Source organism: Salmo trutta, chromosome 4 (assembly GCF_901001165.1).
Source record: "Salmo trutta chromosome 4, fSalTru1.1, whole genome shotgun sequence".
Taxonomy (NCBI): domain Eukaryota; kingdom Metazoa; phylum Chordata; class Actinopteri; order Salmoniformes; family Salmonidae; genus Salmo; species Salmo trutta.
The window spans coordinates 52,091,804-52,112,857 of NC_042960.1; the positions used below are offsets into that span (position 1 = coordinate 52,091,804).

Sequence of the window (21,054 nt, forward strand, 5' to 3'; positions counted from 1 at the left end):
ACAACGACCCTAAGCACAAAGCCAAGACAATGCAGGAGTGGCTTCGGGACAAGTCTCTGAATGTCCTTGAGTGGCCCAGCCAGAGCCCGGACTTGAACCCGATCAAACATCTCTGGAGACCTGAAAATAGCTGTGCGGCAACGCTCCCCATCCAACCTGACAGAGCTTGAGAGAATCTGCAGAGAAGAATGGTAGAAACTCCCCAAATATAGGTGTGCCAAGCTTGTAGCGTCATACCCAAGAAGACTCGAGGTTGTAATCGCTGCCAAAGGTGCTTCAACAAAGTACTGAGTAAATGGTCTGAATACTTTTGTAAATGTTATATTTACGTTTTGTATTTTCTAGAAATTAGCAAAAATGTCTAAACCTGTTTTTTCTTTGTCATTATGGGGTATTATGTGTAGCTTGATGAGGGGGGAAAAAATGCAGTTTAATCAACTTTAGAATAAGGCTGTAACCTAACAAAATGTGGAAAAAGTCAAGGGGTCTGAATACTTTGAAGGCACATTACGTTTGAATAAAAAAAATATTTTCCATAACTTAGTTTCTTCAAACAAAAGCTCTAAATGTGTCTGTCTGGAACTCTTCTCACACTCGAATTACAGTCAGTCCGTCACCTCCCACTAGGGTTGCAAAATTCTGTGAACTTTCAATAAATTCCCTTGTTTTCCGTAAGTCCTGGTTGGATGACTCGAGTCCTGCTTATTCCCTCCTGCATCCAGGAACCCTCCAACTGGGATTTCGGGAAAAAAAGTGCATTTCTTGATTGTTCCCAGAATTTGACAACCCTACCTCCCACAGACACATGCGCTTCTTCTCAGACCACCCAGACACAGAAATCAGTTGTATTGCTTGTATTATCGTTACAATAGTCCATCACAGGGAGTAAACACTCACTTTTGTTCCCTAACTGTATGCAGTGACTGATAAGAAACCCATGTACTATGGGTGATGTGATGGACCTTTTCTTTGGTTCTGATGAACATACCATTAGAAAAGCAGGCACGCTTTGTTCAAGACAACATTTCCTGTTAAACTTTGGTTGCTGTGTACATGTTATCCTGACTCCCCCAAAACCCAACCCAAGGATCTCCACTATCTTGTCGTGGTAGACCCCATATGCCAGAGAAGTTGGGCATTCGTTCAAGTCAACTTTCACACACAGACGGACAGAAATGGTGGAATCCCAAGTCTGTCTGAAATAGTGTGGCAACAGGACGAAGTGAGTGAAAAGGGCTAGTTGGAGCTGAAAAGGGAGCCTGCTGGAAATAAACCGGGTCAATAACAAAATAGAGCACATCCTATTCCATAGCTCTACTAATGTTATAATGAAGTGTGATTTACCCCAAAATGAAGTAAACAATAAACTAATCACACATGTAACATGACATGGCTGAATAAGTGTTTTCAAATGTCATATGGGACCAGCAGCATGTACTGTACATCATTGGCTCCACTCTACTCTACAGCATAAACAATATTATTGCAACATGTATGACTGTTCAATTTCCCATCAAACTAAGCTGCATTAATGGATGTGGAGAGTTTGACCCTTTTCAATCCATTTTATCCTAATCTTTAGCAGCAAGTTCAGTTAATACTCCATCCAGCTTAGTCTCAACTGACCCGACCCAATTTACTATGTGAATGGCCATTACTGGCAAAAGCTTAGTGATTCACAATGATTTAGTGTTTTTGGAGGTATGAAATAAACTCACTGATTTAGAAATACCTAAAGTGAAATTGTTTGTACAACTCTGTAAAACACTTACAAAAAAGCCTTTGAAAACATCTGAAGCTGAATGTGGAACCACCAATTCAGACAGAAACCCAGTAAGAGGTGAATTTAGTTCAGTGCGGGAAACATAAGAGTGGTTGCCGTGCTAGAAACATAAGAGTGGTTGCCGAGCTAGAAACATAACAGGGGTTGCCGTGCTAGAAACATAAGAGTGGTTGCCATGCTAGAAACATAAACATAAGAGGGGTTGCCGAGCTAGAAATCAATCTTTCCTTAGAGATATGCAAGCGACTTAAGAATGCTTTTGAAACAATTAATTTGGCTGAGATTTTGAACTTCAGCCAAAGCAATAATTCAGCAACTATTTGCTCTAATCACTTTCCGGATTCAAATGAATCCATGCTTAATAATTATAAAAATGTCTGATTTATATGTCTATGAAACAAATGATTCATAGACAGACTATTAATCTGACATCTTAGTTGTAAACGAGAGAGAGCTAAGAAGATCCCACACGAAACATTAGCAACAAACCTGCTTTCAAACAGGACAGTTATACTCATCTGTCAATACCACATGATTTGTAAAGTAGTGGCTCAGTGTCATGTGTTATAAAAGATAAAATGACAAATATTCATCACTCAATTATTTGTCCATGTTAGGGTTGTTAGTTAAAGTTGAATCATGTGTAAATGTCTCAGAAGAGGTTAAACAGTACATGTTTGGAACAGCTGACCTATCTGAGGTTGTGTTCGGCTGGGGTAAGAGAGAGGGGCTTTAGACAGACCAGTAGAGAGCCCTCCGTGTCTGGGTTGCATTCTTGCACTGACCCCGGGGCTGGAGGTGGACTAGAGAATCCCTGACCAGGATTAATGACAGAGACAGAAAAGATGGAAAACAACAAAAAGACAGGGCTGCGAGCATCCAGACAAAGTTGACCAAAAGGTGAAGGATTATTAATTCTGAGAGGCCAGGCTTCACCCCTCCTCCCAGACAAAGCCACCCATTTCCACTGACTCACTCCGACCAGGGGAACAGCACAGAGCCAGAGGAGGACTGGGGGCTCAGGTGGTATCAGGCGTGCTGTGCGGCCAGCTCCTGGCCAATGAAGCGGCGCAGGCGCTCCAGGTACTGGCTGTACAGTTCGATGTCATTGTGTCCCGCCCCCTCCACCCAGAGTGGCTCCACGGCCTTGGGACAGCGCTCGAACAGAGCCAGGCCGTGGGAGAAGTCGATCACCTCGTCCTCAGTCCCGTGGATGATCAGCACCGGCGACGTGATCTTAGACACCTTTTCAATGCTGACAGAGAGAGAGGCAATGGAGTTAGAGACTGGGGATAAGGGAAGCAAAGGTAGTTACTAGATTGCCATGTGTGTAACAACACTGTTATAACTAAGTATGTTCTTAAAGGGTAACCGTGGACAGAAAGCGTTGTACAGACGTCTGTCTGTTTTAGCATGGCCGGTTAGTGCAACCTGCCCTCTGCAACTGTGAGCACTGACCAGCAACTGTTGCCTAACAGGTCGAGGAACAAACAGGACAGACAGTAGATATGAGAGCACAATACTGCTGCATGTAAATGCATCTCCCAGCTCAGCTCAATCAACTAGTTCAGAAGGAAGAGAGTACTCATAGTCCTTCCTCTGTCCCACACATAACTGTGGGTTAGCTATAAGCACATACAGATCTGAACCCAGCTAGTATTACATTACTGGGAGTCCACTGACCGGATGGTGTATGGCAGGGGTCGGAAACAGGCGGCCTGCGGGCCAAAACCAGCCTGCGAGTGATTTTAGTTTATCAAAAAAGACTAAAATAACTAGGAACTCAGCAAAAACTTTGTATTCCTACAAATACTTGTTCAAGTGTACAAATTATCAGAATTTTCCGGCCCCCGACCACCTGCTTGGACACATCGGTCCTCGGCTGAATCTAGTTGCCTACTCCTGGAGTATGGGAGTCAGTGTGGGCTGAAGAGTGGGGATAGCCAGCTAGGCAACAGGCACCCAGGGGTGGGAGAACTCAGGGGGGTGGAGGAGAACACTGGAGACTTTCACCACAGAGCAGAGGCATCCCCGTCACCTACTCTACTCCTACACTGGCACTGCCTGGTACTGTACTGGACTGTAATGGAATCCTATTCAGTGAACAAACATGTGATTCTAATGGCTCAAATACCACACCATCACACTTTACATAATAAAGGGTGATGATATGATAAAATGGCTGGAGGAGTCAGTGTTTACAACACCTGCTTATGATCTGATACAGAGTGAGAGATGACTCAGTTATGACTCAGATGTGATGAGGCTGTTTCCCCATAGAGAGAGACTAAATAATGAAATACATGAGAGATTGCAGTTCTTCTTCTTTTAGTTGGACAAATCTTTTGTCACTTATATTTCCAATTCTACACTTATATCCTAATCTCATCATGTACTATTATGTGAAAATGCCAAAAGGCAGACCGACAAGCAGTCAGAGTTGAAGATAAAGAGATAAGGAGGAAGGTGTTGTAGGTTACTCACTTGGGGAAAGCATCAAAGCAGTAGGTCTTCTTGGTGTCTGGGAAGGCCACCCGCATGCCAGAGGTGAGGGGGGAGTGGAGCACCACGGCGGCACACTCATACCGAGATGCCAGGTCGACCGTGGGCACGGTGCCAATGCTCTGCCCGTACAGGATTATGTTCTCTGGGCTGATGCCATATCTGATCACAACCAGGAAGAAATAGGAATTAAACACAATCATGTCAGGGAAAAGCTAGGAGTAGCAAACACTAAAACAATTTGAACATAAATCACTCCTATGAAGCCTAAACTATGATAATATGTAATGACAACATACTTTTACCATATAAATCCAGGAGTAAACGGGTAACAAATGTCTGCGAACATGGCACGCCTAACATAAAAACCAGCTGTAGCTCCATAACATCTACCCAAGGACAGCCATTGATAACACAGCATCCCATCAAACTAATGAGACAGTCCATTAGCTGCATGAGCCTGTCATTGTGTGACATTACACCCCCCCTCTCTGTAAGGTGACATCTCCCACTGACTACACAGCCGTCCCTCCCTGACATGATGATGTATAGAGCCCCAGCCTGCCCAGCCCTGTGCGTTGCGTAAGTACCGTGTGCGCAGGGCCTGCCAGGCGGCGTCAATGTCAGCGTAGAGGTTCTTCTCTGAAGGCTTGCCCGTGCTGACACCGTAGCCGGAGTAGTCGTAGGAGAAGATATTGCAGTTGATACGCGTTCCCAGGCCGATATAGAAGCTGCTCATCTGGCCAAGGTCCACCGCGTTGCCGTGAGAGAACAGCACTGTGAACCTGGTGAGAGAGGCCACAGAGACAACTAGGTTACCAAGACAGACCGTACCTGGTCTTTTTACCTCTCCTGACCTGTACTGTGTGAATAGCAGATTCCCATTAAAACCTCAGGAATTACCTATTTGAATGGGACTTGAATGTGCTGATTAAGGTAAACTGGTTATGGCCACAGACTGAAGAGAGGACTAGTTCACTAAGTTTAACTCCTGTCTTTTTACTTGTTCTGTATTACATGAATAATAGGGTTGCTATTCCCCAAGCATCATCTATGTGCTTTCTATTCATGAATGCAAGATGTGCTCCCTAAAGCAACTGGATACTCTCTATTCCCTAAAGAGAGTTGGCACCTCCCATACAGTAAGTCATTGCTTTGCTCTTGGGCTTTTTACTCAAAATACCCTGAACAAGGAGTGTCATATTACATTCACGTGTGACACTGGCACTACATCAAGTGTAACAGGACCCAGTCCATGTCTTCGCCAATCAATTTAGCTGATTACTGAAATAAATCAACAGGAGCAACAAGTAGGCTACCTGAAGCCATACCATATGAAAACATAATGATGTATAACCTCCACAAAGCAGACTATCAATCACCAATAGACAAATTAGACTATCACAACTCACCAATATCATCTTACAAGACCACAGGCAAAAAATGAGAGCATGAATTGGGGTAAGGACAAGGAGAATGGTATCGGTAGGTCAAAGAAGATGGCATGAGCAATGAATGAGGAAAGCAGGAAGAGAACAGGTTTGAGATAACCTGACACAATGAGGAAGCAAGTACAGGAAGTAAAGACATAGGACAAGCAAAAGAATGGCATAACAAAAACAAGACAAGAGGAACAGGGGGTGAGTTTATCAGAGGATGTCTGACATGGTGAAACAATAGGGCCTCAATGAGCCAAGGTGTGTACACACACACACACACACACACACACACACACACACACACACACACACACACACACACACACACGTGACTAACCTGGCAGTGGGGGCACAGCGGATGTACATGCATCCCACTCTGTTTCCACGACTGGAGCGGGTAAGGAACACATCTGTAGCATCCAGTTCTCTCTGGGAATACTGGAACTCGGCTCGCTCTGTCAGGTGGAGCTTCCATTTTCCTTCTGCAGGACCAGTGCTGACTGAACCCCCTACAGCAGCTCCAGGTACCCCACTAGCTCTGGATCTCAGCCCTGCGGTCCCTGCTGTCCCCGGGGCTACAGGCCCCTCCAGGTCTGGGAGGAGGGAATATGTAGGCTCAGGAGGCAGGAAGGCAAGCTTGGCAGCAATACGGCTCGGAAAGGGGGGGCAGCAGAACAGGCAGCATAGCTCACTGACAGATAGGCCATTCATCATCCACTCTGTGGGGGCAAAGACAGGTGAGCACTGTGATTGTATATTATTCTGTACTACAAGGGAATTTAATTCACAAATTCCACTGTAGTTAAAAATGTTCAGAACAAGACTTGACAAATGTATCTGTCATCAATGGTTAATAACAATAACAGAACATCTTATGTTAGAAGTCAGGCCTACCTGTTATTGAGAAAGAAACTAACTACCATGCAAAAATCTACCAGAGATCCCAAGTCAAAACAATACTCTCCAAAACAAAACAGGGAAAGTTGTCCTGTCAGCAAAAATCAAAAAGTAGCTAAGACAGTAGTCTGAAAATGTAATTTTGAAAGTAAAATCGGGGGATTTTGAAGTATGGCTGAAGTCCACGTGAAATCCATATTTCCAAGTATTGGCTGTTGTTATTGAGGTATTTTCGTGCGCATCAACTTGATCATGGTTGGAGAGAATTGAGTAACTTCAGCCAGCAGGTAATGTTATAGCTACTTTCCCAGTTAGCTAGCTAATGACTAACTAATGAACAACTGTCTGGATCTGGATAGCTGAAACACCCACTCTGTTTATATCTCATTACACATAACTGCAGCTGACGGTTTGCTGAGAAGTGTCTATCCCACCCACTGTAGTCAGCTGTAGCTAACAGGGTTCAACAATGTTGACCTTCTACTAGCTACCTAGCTAGCCTACAAGCGAAGCAGTCAAAACGTTAACGTTAAGTCGTGCCTTTAAAACACGTTCAAACTGCAACGAAATAAGTAAACACACCGGCACTGCTACAAATGATGAGGCACAAATACAATTTTCGGATTAATCACAGATACCAAATCAAGGCTGGCCATCTAATGTTAGTTAGCAGAAATGTATCCGCTAACTAGCTAGCATTGGGTAGCCAGCTAACTAGTTTAGCTATTCAGACCTGGAAACACCGTCTCCTCAGATAGGACCGTCATCTATGGACTGATGCAAATATATAGCGAGACTTAAAAAACCAAGCGTCCAGGATACCCGTTTTGATAATCACATATGTTTTGTGGTTGAAATTATTACTTTCGAGCAGCTAGCTACCTACTGTCATTTATTAATCCATTCCATTGGATGTGCAAAATATTTTTTTCCTTCTATTTCGCCGCGTCCGGAAATGACTGTGAAGGGGGAAAGCTTCCAATGGGAAAGCAGGGGGAACTTTGATCGTCACTAGTTACCACAAACACACAATCATAAACCCCGCCTATTTTTACAATTTATCTTCTTAAAATATGATTTTAAACGTTAATTTAAAAACACACTGCCAATCTTATGCATAACCATAACCTTGAATTAAGATTAAAAAGCAAATGGTTGTTTTCATTTATTTTTTTACGATATAGCCAATTTTGACTTTGTGGCTGTGGTAACTAGTGGAAACCGAGAACATTGTTATCAAACAGATCTATGTTACAGTGTTCGAGAGCATCAACACCCGTGATGTTTCATGGGTAAATTATTATTTACCGACTGATCAAGAAATAACGTTGATTAGTTATAGCACAGATAGAACAATGACGGAAATAGTAATGGATTGTTTTTGTAGGCACTTACTCCACCATGGTTCGTTGGACAAAGCATATGAGGAAAGCTAATGGCGTTTTTGTTGGGTTTTTGGATAAACGCAGGAAATAAGGTCTGTGGTAAAAACAGGCTTAGATTTTATACGTTTTGCTCTATGAGATAATCTTCATCAGCTAACGTCATTTTTTTGTGAATTTTGAAGAATGTATTTAATAATAAACAACATAAAGGCTTCATAATTCATAAATGTCATGTTAACTGACTGCTATTATCTGATAGAACAAATTATATAAGATCTCCTAAACCTGTGTTAACCTCAGACCTTATTTTCGTCGTTTATTCCAAAACCCTATTCTTTCTCCATTCATTTTTCCCACAGGGATCGCTCAACGAACCAGAGGTAACTTTTTTTCTGGGTTTTACAACTACTATCTGGCAAGCTCAATTTAGGATGCAATGTAATTTATAGATCAGTCTCGCCTTTAAAGTCAGCTGCAATATCGAACACATATATCCATTATCTAGTTATCTTTTTTTGGACCTCATTTGGGCCTACATTTCATGGGGAATGTATCCCTATTGTTTCTCTAACTACCAGATCAGATGGAATGTGAATCACTCTAAATACATACCATAATACAAATACAATAATGATGTGTGAATCACTTATTGTTCAGTTTGTCAATTGTTGTTTATCTCAAATTAATATCATTTGGTTTATTTCAATGAAAAAGTATTCCTGTGTAGAGTGAGAATGTTATCTTTGCAAGATAATGCTATTGGTTACTTGTAAAAAATCAATTGAATAATCCTTAGAACTTCATTGGGAACTACCATGAATAGTGGCCTACTCTTGAAAACAGTAGGCCTACACACACTTGAAGGAATGAAGGAAGCAAGAGGGTTTGGGAAGTGTTGCAGGAGGAGACATTCTTCTGGAGAGAAAATATTTGCTGTAGTGAGGCACTAAGAGAAGGTGGTTTCTGGAGTTGTACTACTTCTCTGGAAAATAGCATAGGTGTGGACTCGAGTCACATGTATTCTGACAGGAGTCACACATTTGATAACTTTAGACTTGACTTGATAGAAAACCAAATAACTTGAGCCTTGACTTGGAGCCTAGAGACTTTGACTTGAGTCTGATGACTTGAAATTGTCTGGGCAGGTTTTGTAACGTTTTATCACTCCTTTTGTGGCACAGAGTATCTGTTGACTACCCTCCGCGTAGCCAGACAGTAGCCGCAGCATTGACAAAAAAACGTGCAACAGAATAGCTTGTGAAACGCATACTCTGCCCTCTGATTGGATGAGCAAACAGGTCAGGCGAGTTAGCGAAGAATGGGAAAAATACATATGTTTCATATATATTTTCTATATATACCTTTGTCCATTTGATCTGATTTCTAATATAGGGCTACGGTATTGCACTAGATTGTTGTCTCAAAAACATCTCGTCTGTGTTTGACCAATGACCAGTCATCAGGATTGGCACGCAAAGGCTAGAGCGCATATCCAGAGATAAATGACCAGAAAGCACTTGCTTCATTTTCTCAGGTTTTGCCTGGCAAAAACAGAGTACAGTTTAGAAGGCTATTTCAGAGGCATCTTCGTCAGAACAATAACAGGCTACCTGGCGATTTCATTGATAATTTTCATATTTCAGATAGGCCTAGTTTTGGTGGCTACTGGCTATATGTCTAAAGATAGCTGTAACATCGCATTGCCTTCAATATTATGGTATGAAGATGTAACATATTCTGGCGAATTAATTACGATATTTGTGAGGAAGAAATGGGCTACCCAGTTGGCAACAAGCATTCTGCGGGCAGGCGGCCGTTCAAAGCGATTGTGTGCGCGCATGTGCGTGCGTGGGGGTCGCGAGCTTTGAACCACTGAGCTAGCGAACAGATTGCTGATTTGCTGTACAGCTATAGGATCGGGTGCAGCGCAAACGTCAAATTGTACACTACCGGTCAAAAGTTGAAGAACACCTACTCATTCAAGGGTTTTTCTTTATTTTTACTATTTTCTACAGTGTAGAATAATAGTGAAGACATCAAAACTATGAAATAACACACATGGAATCATGTAGTAACACAAAAAGTGTTAAACAAATAAAAATATATTTTATATTTGAGATTCTTCAAATAGCCACCATTTGCCTTGATGACAGCTTTGCACACTCTTGGCATTCTCTCAACCAGCTTCACCTGGAATGCTTTTCCAACCATCTTGAAGGAGTTCCCACATATGCTGAGCCCTTGTTGGCTGCTTTTCCTTCACTCTGCGGTCCGACTCATCCCAAGCCATCTCAATTTAGTTGAGGTCGGGGGATTGTGGAGGCCAGGTCATCTGATGCAGCACTCCATCACTCTCCTTCTTGGTAAAATAGCCCTTACACATCCTGGAGGTGTGTTGGGTCATTGTCCTGTTAAAAAAAAATTATAGTCCCACTAAGCCCAAACCAGATGGGATGGCGTATTGCTGCAGAATGCTGTGGTAGCCATGCTGGTTAAGTGTGCCTTGAATTCTAAATAAATCACAGACAGTGTCACCAGTAATGCACCCCCACACCATCACACCTCCTCCTCCATGCTTTACGGTGGGAAATACACATGTGGAGATCATCCGTTCACCCACATCACGTCTCACAAAGATATGGCGGTTGGATCCAAAAATCTCCAATTTGGACTCCAGACCAAAGGATACATTTCCACTGGTCTAATGTCCATTGCCCGTGTTCCTTGGCCCAAGAAAGTCTCTTCTTCTTATTGGTGTCCTTTGGTAGTGGTTTCTTTGCAGCAATTCGACCCTGAAGGCCTGATTCACACAGTCTCCTCTGAATAGTTGATGTTGAGATGTGTCTGTTACTTGAACTCTGTGAAGCATTTATTTGGGCTGCAATGTCTGAGGCTGTTAACTCTAATGAACTTATCCTCTGCAGCAGATGTAACTCTGGGTCTTCCTTTCCTGTGGCGGTCCTCATGAGAGCCAGTTTCATCATAGCACTTGATGGTTTTTGCAACTCCACTTGAAGAAACTTTAAAGTTCTTGACATTTTCTGTATTGACTGACCTTCATGTCTTAAAGTAATGATGTACTATCGTTTCTCTTTGCTTATTTGCGCTGTTCTTGCCTTAATATGGACTTGGTCTTTTACCAAAATAGGACTATCTTCTGTATACCTCCCTACCATGTCACAACACAACTGATTGGCTGAAACACATTAAGAAGGAAAGAAATTCCTCTAATTAACTTTAAAGAAGGCACACCTGTTAATTGAAATGCATTCCAGGTGACTACCTCATGAAGCTGGTTTAGAGAATGACAAGAGTGTGCAAAGCTGTCATCAAGGCAAATGGTGGCTATTTGAAGAATCTCAAATATAAAATGTTTTGATTTGTTAAACACTTTTTGTGTTACTACATGATTCCATTTGTGTTATTTCATAGTTCTGATGTCTTCACTATTATTCTACAATGTAGAAAATAGTAAAAATAAAGGAAAACCCTTGAATGAGTAGGTGTTCTAAAACTTTTGACCGGTAGTGTAGGGAGAGAAGATTTCCATAAATAAATATCCAGCTCCAAATATTGTTTGGTGACAATATTAACTGGTTACTTTGCAAGCTCACCAGCAATGGAGCGTCAATCAACAATTACTAGCATAGGCCTAGCTACTGGTCTTATTGTAAATTTATAATTTACTTATGAAGCTTGCATTTGGAATTTGTTATTAAACTTAATTCTTACATATCAAAACGTGTTAGACAAAATAATGAAAAGAGTTGTCTGGTAGCTTCAATGAATAGACAAAGATTTGCATGTATAGCATTTTTTTTTTTACTTGAGATGTAAAAAAAACTTGTCTTGACTCGACTTGCTCTTAGAATGCACGACTTGGACTTGACTAGAGACATGACCCGTTCTACTTGGGACACGACTTGAGACTCAGACCTTGTGACTTGCTTGTGACTCTAATAATAGTGATTTGGTCCCACCTCTGGAAAATAGGTGTCAGCATATTTTCTAAATTTTAGTTTGTTGCATGGACCTCTTCCAGGACATAGTAATTAGTAGCTTTGTCACTGACTGGACAGTTTATAAGGTACACCCATCTAGTAGGGCAGCCGTTTCTGAGATACTGTATCTGGCGCACCTAGCACCAACGATCATACCACACTCAAAGTTGCTTAGGTTACTCGATTCACCCATTCTAACATTCAACAAACAGTAACTGAATGCCTCAATGCCTGTCTGCTTTATATAACAAGATACGTGACTCACTGTCTGTAGGAGTGATCCATTTTTGTGAATTGGGTGATGTACCAAATAAACTGACCAGAGTGTGTGTAGTAAACAACTTACTCAACACATTTAAAATAGTTGAAAGGTGAGGTATACCATCATCATTAAGTGTGGAGTGTTCCATTTCCAAAACAGAAGTCACATCTGAGGTAGATTAACACCTACTTTGTTGCTCAAATCCAACCAAGAGTAGTGAATGGCTGCTGATGTGGAAGTGGGCAGGGCTCTGTGGCACGGGTGTACACAGCTACTGCACACATGGACATGGCTGCCTCAGTCTAGGTGTGTTACACACTCAGTGGGATATGTCGGCCCTCATGGTAAATTCTAGTTAGAGCCAGCATCTATTCCAGTTGAACATTTGGTGACATTGTGGACACCCATTTGTCTCTTAAGCGTTTTGCAGAGTCGGAGAAACACATCAGTACAAAGCATTGTGTAAATGTACAGCTGTACAACAATAGGCTACTGCAATATTAAGTGTTGTCCATTGAATGTACTCCAGGTGTTGGGAGGCTGTGATGGAATGTTAGGATTTTTATAGAATTAACCGGTCTCAAGAGGAAAGTCTGAATCCATGAACCCTGCTTTACCATATCTGTCCTGCTTACCCTCAGCTGTACAAATAAATACAAAAGACAAGTGTAAATTTAAAATAAACTTTGTGATTTTATTGTTTTATACTTACTCTTACACATCATACAACCCTACATTTTTAAAGAAAAAAAACATTAAAAGATATCTGGTGTTGTTTCTGGGGGACTGGAGTCCAAAGGACTTGACTGCACTTTTGCAATTTCCTGCAGGAGAGATCTACAATTTGTAACATTCTGGAACTCAATTATTGTCTGTTCCATAATTTCTCTTACATCAGTGGAATGAGTCAAGCACTCCACTGTATTTTATGGGAACACAGTTCTGCTGCAACACATTGAGAGAATATTGCCAGATTTGGTCACCCATTAGCTGGTTACTCATCACAGATCAAAAGCTTTTGTAGTAATGGCCGCAAGATGAGGACAATGATTATGTTAAAGTGTGCTAAAGACATACTTCATGACATCAACATTGTAAAAGTGCAACAGATTGAAATTGCAGTGGATGTTTTCGTAACATCAAATCACTGATTCTGATCCGGTTTATTTGATCCATTTACATACAATTGCAGTGATTCAACAGATCTTATTAAGCCTAAAACATAAGCTCAGTGGGCCCCACAAGGGAGGCTCAGTGTGGTCAATTCCAGAGACATAAATAGCTTGATAAGCATGACCCCATCAACCCGTTGGTAACATTCAAACTGCAATCCTTTTTAAATGCTGGGATAGTCTGAGCAGTCAAGGGAACTATCAACCTGCAACACATCACAACTGCAAAGACGACAGTCAGCCAAACTGAAGGACAAGCCGACGCTGTTCCCTTGCCCTAGAACAGAGTACACTCATCAGGTACACGAGGACACGCATCTCTGCCCCATTTTAAAGTCAGTTTAGTGCATACTCTTAAAACCGAAACATAACTATGGGGAATAAACCAACAGCAAGGAAGGTTTTTCAACTCAGACAGCCTAGCCCTAGCTCATCATACACACTTCTTCTCAGGCCCTCTTCTTACATGGTATCAAAGGCACCGCACCATCTCCACTCAGATACTTTAAACAGTGTGAACCCTAAGATCCAAGAGTGTCTGATTCCAAATGATAAACCAGAGGACTCATCTCGTAACAGGGGCTTTGAGCTCCGGGCTAGGCTCAGGGACAGGCAGCCTTGGTGTTTGCATGCCAAGGCCCTAAGCCACTGCTACCCGCCCTTCACTAAGACATTCTTTAACTGGTAATACTACCCAGGCTAACGCGCATATCACAGGTCTGACTAAATTAAGTCTAGGTTATTCCCTGTTTATATAAAGAGATCTCATTCAGTTCAGACTTTCTCCTTGTTGTTTTGCCAGGTGTTACACTTGCTGTTTTTCAGTATCTGCTTTTTCCACACAATCTTTTTCAATGACATCTGCTATGTTATGAAAAAGCATGAATTGTAAATCAATGTTTGATATACCTTTGATTCAACAATGCAAAACTGCCACAAATTGTTTTGAAAGAAACTAGTGTGACCAATCCTGAAAACAACCACAGGGACAAGGCCCTTGCTGAAGAGTGAGCCAGTTAGTAGCAGTACTTTGGACATAGAAGGGATGTGTTTGACTGTCTGTAGAGTTGAGTCACTGAATCTCAGGGCAGTCAGGAGGAACTGGAAAGCAACCTAGCATGACACTGTCAAAGATAAATATGTCATCCAGGGTGATTTTTAGCCCGTTGACCAAATTCTACACCCTGTTTGAAGACACAGGAATTACCTGTCAGTGAAACAAAATACAAGGGAAACTAAGCAGTGCCACTGCACTTCTTTTAGGGTAGTTATGAAAAGCACTGTTATACACATATACTAATATTTTGATATTTTTCTCCCCACCTATTATCTGGCGACATTCTACATAAGATTATACTACATGAATAGTAGCCACATGGTATTTACAATTGAAAACACAGTAGTCCCATTAACTTGACCCTCAGCCAGTCAAGGTTCCAGTAACGCGTTGCATTGTGCTAATGCTGTGTGTCTTAACATTCTCGCTCGTTTTTCTGTTTATAATAAACAGTTATTCATCTGACTGCACATGCATGCACATTTTGATCTTCCGGAAGTAGCTAGCTAGAAGCGTCTTCGAAAAAGGACTCATTTGGGAGCACATTATAAAGCACGCCACTGTCATTCTGAAGTAATTCACTTCAGCTGAGAATAGAGGTGTGTCACTATGGAGATGAATTGCCAACCAGTTCAGTTATCATTCAGCATATGTCAGTGGTATGATGGTGGTTAAGGACAAGGAGGCTTAAAGTGTAAGCAATATGGAACAGAAGCAGGTGTTCAAAGAGAACACTACGTTATGTCCTGCCAGCATGGGAAGAATATGCTTTATTCTCTGTAGCAAACCTGCAGAGATCCAACTAAACTATAAAGACCCAGAGGTTGAAGAAAACAGAGTAGGTTCATTTGCACATTCAATGTTTTGTGCTCTGCAGTTGACACTATTTGTTGTGTTTTGATTCCAAAATAATGGACCTTTTATGTCCACTCTACTCCATCACATATCAGAACTTGTATTCTTTCAAATGGTTACATAATCAGATGGAAATGCTTAAATAGAATTGAAAGTTTAAGTACAAATCAAATGATTTGCGGACACATGCTGCCAATCCTCCAGTACAAACCAACCAATTGATTCAAAAAATAAATAGAATGCAATCACACAATTCAAGCTAACTACAATATATTAATATAGATCTTCTGATATCATTCGCTCATTAAAACAAAAAGGAAGAACTCAATCACTCAGTTATGTCAAGGCTATCTTGATAACCCCAGCCCTGCCCCACCCCCTCCAATAACTAACTGTTCATGCACCCAACATCAGTATGAGAAGTCAATATATCAAAGAGAAAACATTCTTGAATGCAGAGACTTGGGAGTTTGACATGTTGTGAACTAATCACCCAGAGGGAAACATTAAAATAAAACAAAAGGCCAATTTGACAGAAACTAGACAATGGTTTTTCTTTGGGAGTAAATGAATGTGAAGTCTTCAAAAGATCTTGCTGATACACACAGAAACTCCCAGTATGGATCTTAACTTGACCTCCCAATGTCCTTATCCGAGCTGTGGCATGCTCTTAAACAGGTTACTTCTGTCTCATTTTAACTACCTCGCAGGGATAATATAAAAATAAGTCCCAAGTTAATAATAAAAAGGGTAGAAATGTAATGCCTTCCCTCCCCACAGCAGACAAATGCCCACCTAACCCTACTGCACTCTCCCTGACTCTCAAGCAAGCTACACACACACACACACACACACACACACACACACACAATCTCCCCACATTGGAATTCACACACGCATTCACACTCCAGCAGTCACTCTAGGAGAGAGAGGGAGATGCCAATAAAGGGAGTGGCTGGACAGGGGCTATGACGCTGCCACCCCACCCACCTTATCCTACCATGAACAAATGAAGCCATTTTATCTGGTATTATTCCATGCCGCCATTGTTCCAAATTTTCACGTCAGGGACTTTTCTATTTAGTCCTCATAACTTCTGGATCTTCTCAGCCACCACGATGGGGTTCTCCTTGCGTATGCGGGCTGCGGCAGCGCCTCGGTAGTCGTAAGGACAGTTATGTTTGTCAGAGTAGCGGTGAATGGCGCAGAACAGGTTACCACAGCGACAGTCGAAGCCTAGAGAGTGAAGAGATGGACAAAGTTAACATCCAACCCTATCTACGTCTCAGTCGCCAAGGTCAGTTCCAACCAACAGGACCAAGATGAAAACCTGAGATGTGTAGTAACAGTGTGCTTTCTTAGAGGGTGGTGAGCACAAGGCTCTTCCAAGAGATTGTTGTATAGCAGGCCAACACCACGGTAGAGTGCAAGCCAACAGTACACTGTGAAATGCAGTGGACCGTGAAATGCACCACTAACCTGCAGTATGTTGCTCTCTACACAAACAGCAATGTGATAGGTGGACTACTTTCATAAAAGTTGTAGTCTACGTTTGGAATAGGAACTATTAAATAAACGTGCAAATATTGAAAACATTTACCAAATATTTAGTTAAAAAACAGCCAGTAAGGACAATGGCATCGTGTTAAAATTCAGTCTTGAGGTCTCTGTGCTATTTTTGCACTGTGTGTGATAAATATGATGTTCTGACGTTCAAATAGGCGGATCAATCATGTCTGTTGAAAATTAGATATCATTTATTTTGTGTAGCAGATTTGAGAATTTCTTTGAAAAAATAAACATACCATTGAAAAAGCATCAAATCAGTACTGTATGTGAGCAGTAACATCAGAGTCAGTTAAAAAAACAATATGTATCTGAACTAACTAATAAGCCCTGCATGCTTCCATTTCCCCAGGGGTAAAAATCATAGACAAACTCAAACACCTAAAAGCTAATTCAGAAACTAACTCCTTTGCACTCGAGCTCAATGCCCCATAAACCCTTTTAACTCAGCAGCCACCTGCCTGTGTGTGCTGTGCGCCCTGAAACCTTCTTCTGTAGGGTGTCCACCCACTACCCAGTGGTTGAAAACACATTTTGGTCATGAAATTTCACTTCCTTATGTAATAAAATACATTTTACCAGAACAAATATGATTCTTCGTGTCCTGAATCATTCAGTGGGGTCTTTCTCTAACATGCTATTAACATTATATCCTAAAAGTCAGCTAATAAGCACCCAGCTCTGTTGACTAAGCAGTGACGCTTTATCACAGCAACTTAAGGATTTTACATGTTCTGGTAGTCCTCTGCAAAGTAGTTTCCGCAGGTTGCAAAAAGCTAAATTAAATGTAAAATGCTCAAAAATACAACGCTTGCAGTACGGCTCAGTGCACCGTTGACATTTCAAGGATACACTTGTTTTTGTGAAAAATCTTTAAAAAACGAGAATTTCGCATTAAAATGACAAGTGTATATTATAATATGAAAATACTACATGTCATGTCTCAAAATCAATATCTATCTTACCTCTATATTGTTTTATGCCCTCCGGATTCGAGAAGAAAGATGAGTTCAACAGTGAGCCATTCAGTTAGACTTAATTCTCACACAGCACCCAGCCTAGCTGATGCAATACTATTTTCCTGTTTTTTTACCACTTTTTTCTCTGGCCTCCGTTGATTTAGGGTCCCTAATTTCAGCCACCCTACAAGGGTAAATACTGCAATAACTTTTGAATGGATTATGAGAGACAAGGTTTGGACCATTGGTTTTCTTAGAGGAGTATCTACACAATTACCATATTATTTTACCCATTGGTCAAAAGATGCGTTTCTGATTGGACACCCTATCTTCCGTCTTACCCGTCAGGCCCACTTTCTTCCGGCAGGTGAAGCATCGGTTCTTCTTCTTATTTTTGTCAGGGGTCTGATCACCATCAGACGAGGCCTGGGCTGCCTCCCCCACTGGCCCTGTTAAAATACAACATCTAACTGAACCTCACAAACGGAGCTACCCATATATTACTGTTGAAGTGTACCCTCGGGTGGCTGCCGTGTAGTTATGTATTACAAGACAGGAGCCATGCCATATACTGCTGATGACTGCTACTGGAAAACAGTTTGGAAAACAAGAAAGTCTCAAGCTTTTTTCCCTGTTGTTCTAACCAGTGTTTTTGGATGTCCCCTCGTCCTCTTCCTCGTCCCCATCAGCCCGGTCTGAGTCAGTGGCTCCAGTATCCTGGGAGATACTCATGGCTGTCATCTGCTGGGTTACTGGGCTGGGGGAGTTGGGACTGGAGACACACATTCACACAGACCAATAATGAGGTGAACAACTGAAACCATAATCCAATATACTATGGAACTTCCAAAAAACAATGATGAACAAAAGCCTCTTGAGCAACAGCTTACTGTCAATGTAATGGATTCCATTTAGCAGTCTGTGTGTTTGTTTGCAGAGACAAGCTGATTTTATGTCAGCATACCTGGATGTCCTTTCCTCGGGTGGAGTGACCCCTTCCGTGCTGGGTTCCGACGTTGTGCTCTCCACTGACACACCAGCTGCTCCCGGGGACCCCACTGGCGATGAAGCTGCCGAGCCTGTGGATAAACCACACGTTTATATAGGACACTACTGAACCCCCTCCCCCCAGTTGTTGACCATGAATGAATTGTACCTATATTGAATCATATGCCACACGCTATTGACTACCTACATGGCTCCAATTAACAAAAAAAAGTGTTGTTTCACGAACTGATAAATCACTCTCTTGCTTTATAATACCAAGATTTTAGCAGCAATTGCTACCTCATTCTCCAGACCCTTTTAGCAACCCACCACCCTCCTTTTGGGTCCCTCTACCATCTTCCTACCTTTCTCACCTGGGGGGCTGGAACGGCCCCCTCCCTGTTGTCTCTGTAGGTGTTCCTTGTAGCAGACCGAGCACATACCGTTGGTGCGGGGATTACCATAGAAACCACAGCCCATAGTGCAAAGCATTGGCACTTGCGTCTGATTGGTCTCCTGAGCCATGCTCTCTGATAAGGGGGGGGAAGGGGGGGGAGGGGGATGGGAGAGGATATTCCTGAAAATGGGGTTGAAGAGTTAGTCAAACTCACGGCCATTGTTTACATGAACATTCTATAAAAAGGCTAAGAGAGCTTGGAGACCGGCATTGGAGCAGGAGAGCAGTTCTGAAAGTGTTAGTGGTTTTGCTAGGAGTAAGTGTGAATGATTGATTATTGATTTAGTGTATTTGAGATGATCCTGACAGATCTAATCTGTATAGTACTGGTGATGAGTGATCTATTTTGTTAGATACAATACAAATACTGTTTATTGTTACTAGCATGTAGGCTACCCAATCCAGAGGCTATGATTTTATTCTGTTAAATTAGGCTTAGAATTTGACATCCGTAGCTTTCAAACCACAAAAACAGCTTGTTTACTTCATTTGAATGGTCAGATAACACAGACAATAGAAACACAAGCAGTTACAAATCACAATACTCTATTACACATGCACCTGATTGGAAGTAAAACTGAGATATTCCGTGTGGTAGAGCATGGCGCTTGCAACGTCAGGGTTGTGGGTTCGATTCCCACGGGGGACCAGTACGAAAAAATATGAAAAGGTATGCACTCACTAATCTGGATAAGAGCGTCTACTAAATGACTAAAAATGTTAAATATCATCAGTCACCATGACAATACATATGGGGTCATTTTCCATGAACGCTTTGGTACTCCCTTGTTTTACAGCATGGATAACAGACCAACAACAAAAGACACATCGCAAACTGTCAGACAGTGCCTGTGTCACAAACAAAAGCTTGCTACCTAGCTAGCTGTAGTGTGTGCACTGAAAACAAAAGAGTTTGTGCCTCGATAAACCAAGAAATACTAACTCTGCCAAGGCTGCCAGGATAACCTAAATTCAATTACAGCGCCAGCATCATAGCTACATGTTTTGGTCGGTTCAAGCAAACTTGAAATCAAAGAACAAAACACTAAAATGATGGCATTCCCTTGTCATAGACGGACTATAATTGGCAAACTAGCTGTCTGGATAACTAGTTAAATGAGTATCTAACGTTACTGCTGATCATCCACCCAGGTCTTGTTTGTCCGCAGTCGAAAACAATTGCGTCCTCGCTCAAAAGCAAATAGCGTTATGCTAGCAAGAGACTGGGTATTTAGTTAGCTACAGTAACATTTAGACAGCTAATTCATTGAAAACAAGGACCAGCGGCGACGTCATATTTTTAATGTCCTGGATGTAAAAAAATGCACTAGCTTATCTGGGTAATGATATTTATTAGTCAGACGAATTACATTGAATATGTAACGTGACTTTGTTTTCACACAAGTGTCTAAACGAACGTTATGTACTGCCAGCTACAACTGCTATCTGGCTACTATAACTAGCTAGCATGAAGCGCTAACGGTACGCTAGCTTGTAGTCAGCGGGAACGGATCTGACCGGATTTAATCGGTTTACATTAGCGAAACCGTTTCTTATTTGTTATTATTAAAGCAATCCAGTACCTGAAATACGAAGTGATGAGCTGTGTTGACGACCTTAGTCTCCAGAAATGTACAAGTAATCTGTCCTCTGTGCGCGCGGCCTCCTAACCAGCGCTAGCTCCCGACATTCGAAACCACCGTGACGTAATTCTAAGCAACAATTCATTATT

General features: G+C 41.8%; 2 protein-coding genes across 6 annotated transcripts; both read right to left on the bottom strand.

Moving 5' to 3' along the window:
• Positions 1 to 699: 699 nt before the first annotated feature.
• On the bottom strand, positions 700 to 7,593 carry LOC115192573 (alpha/beta hydrolase domain-containing protein 17A). Of its 3 annotated transcripts, none has more exons than XM_029751225.1 (5): positions 7,355 to 7,593; positions 6,062 to 6,443; positions 4,876 to 5,070; positions 4,268 to 4,447; positions 700 to 3,038 (listed from the first exon to the last, which is right to left on the bottom strand). In XM_029751225.1, the coding sequence occupies exons 1-5, from the start codon at positions 7,386 to 7,388 to the stop codon at positions 2,813 to 2,815; spliced, it is 1,017 nt and encodes a 338-aa protein (XP_029607085.1). In that variant the 5' UTR covers positions 7,389 to 7,593; the 3' UTR covers positions 700 to 2,812. The 3 variants fall into 3 exon arrangements, with proteins under 3 accessions (XP_029607085.1, XP_029607086.1, XP_029607088.1); XM_029751226.1 differs by having other exon boundaries at positions 6,619 to 7,593; XM_029751228.1 differs by having other exon boundaries at positions 7,508 to 7,588.
• Positions 7,594 to 12,939: 5,346 nt separating this feature from the next.
• On the bottom strand, positions 12,940 to 21,027 carry LOC115192575 (AN1-type zinc finger protein 5). 3 transcript variants are annotated; one of them, XM_029751231.1, is made up of 6 exons: positions 20,906 to 21,026; positions 19,240 to 19,442; positions 18,843 to 18,957; positions 18,523 to 18,650; positions 18,220 to 18,327; positions 12,940 to 16,589 (listed from the first exon to the last, which is right to left on the bottom strand). In XM_029751231.1, the coding sequence occupies exons 2-6, from the start codon at positions 19,388 to 19,390 to the stop codon at positions 16,441 to 16,443; spliced, it is 651 nt and encodes a 216-aa protein (XP_029607091.1). In that variant the 5' UTR covers positions 19,391 to 19,442; positions 20,906 to 21,026; the 3' UTR covers positions 12,940 to 16,440. The 3 variants fall into 3 exon arrangements, with proteins under 3 accessions (XP_029607091.1, XP_029607090.1, XP_029607092.1); XM_029751230.1 differs by having other exon boundaries at positions 19,231 to 19,442; positions 20,906 to 21,025; XM_029751232.1 differs by lacking the exon at positions 18,220 to 18,327 and having other exon boundaries at positions 19,231 to 19,442; positions 20,906 to 21,027.
• Between the last annotated feature and the right edge of the window lie 27 nt (positions 21,028 to 21,054).

Coding starts and splice junctions, on each gene's coding strand:
- LOC115192573 (XM_029751225.1), bottom strand. CDS start 7,388: ATGACGGTCCTATCTGAGGAGACGGTGTTTCCAG. Junction 6,444..7,354: donor TGAGGAGACGGTGTTTCCAG/GTCTGAATAGCT, acceptor TTGCCCCCACAG/AGTGGATGATGAATGGCCTA. Junction 4,448..4,875: donor TGGCAGGCCCTGCGCACACG/GTACTTACGCAA, acceptor GGTTGTGATCAG/ATATGGCATCAGCCCAGAGA.
- LOC115192575 (XM_029751230.1), bottom strand. CDS start 19,390: ATGGCTCAGGAGACCAATCAGACGCAAGTGCCAATGCTTTGCACTATG. Junction 18,651..18,842: donor CCCGAGGAAAGGACATCCAG/GTATGCTGACAT, acceptor GTGTGTCTCCAG/TCCCAACTCCCCCAGCCCAG. Junction 18,328..18,522: donor GGGGACATCCAAAAACACTG/GTTAGAACAACA, acceptor GTATTTTAACAG/GGCCAGTGGGGGAGGCAGCC.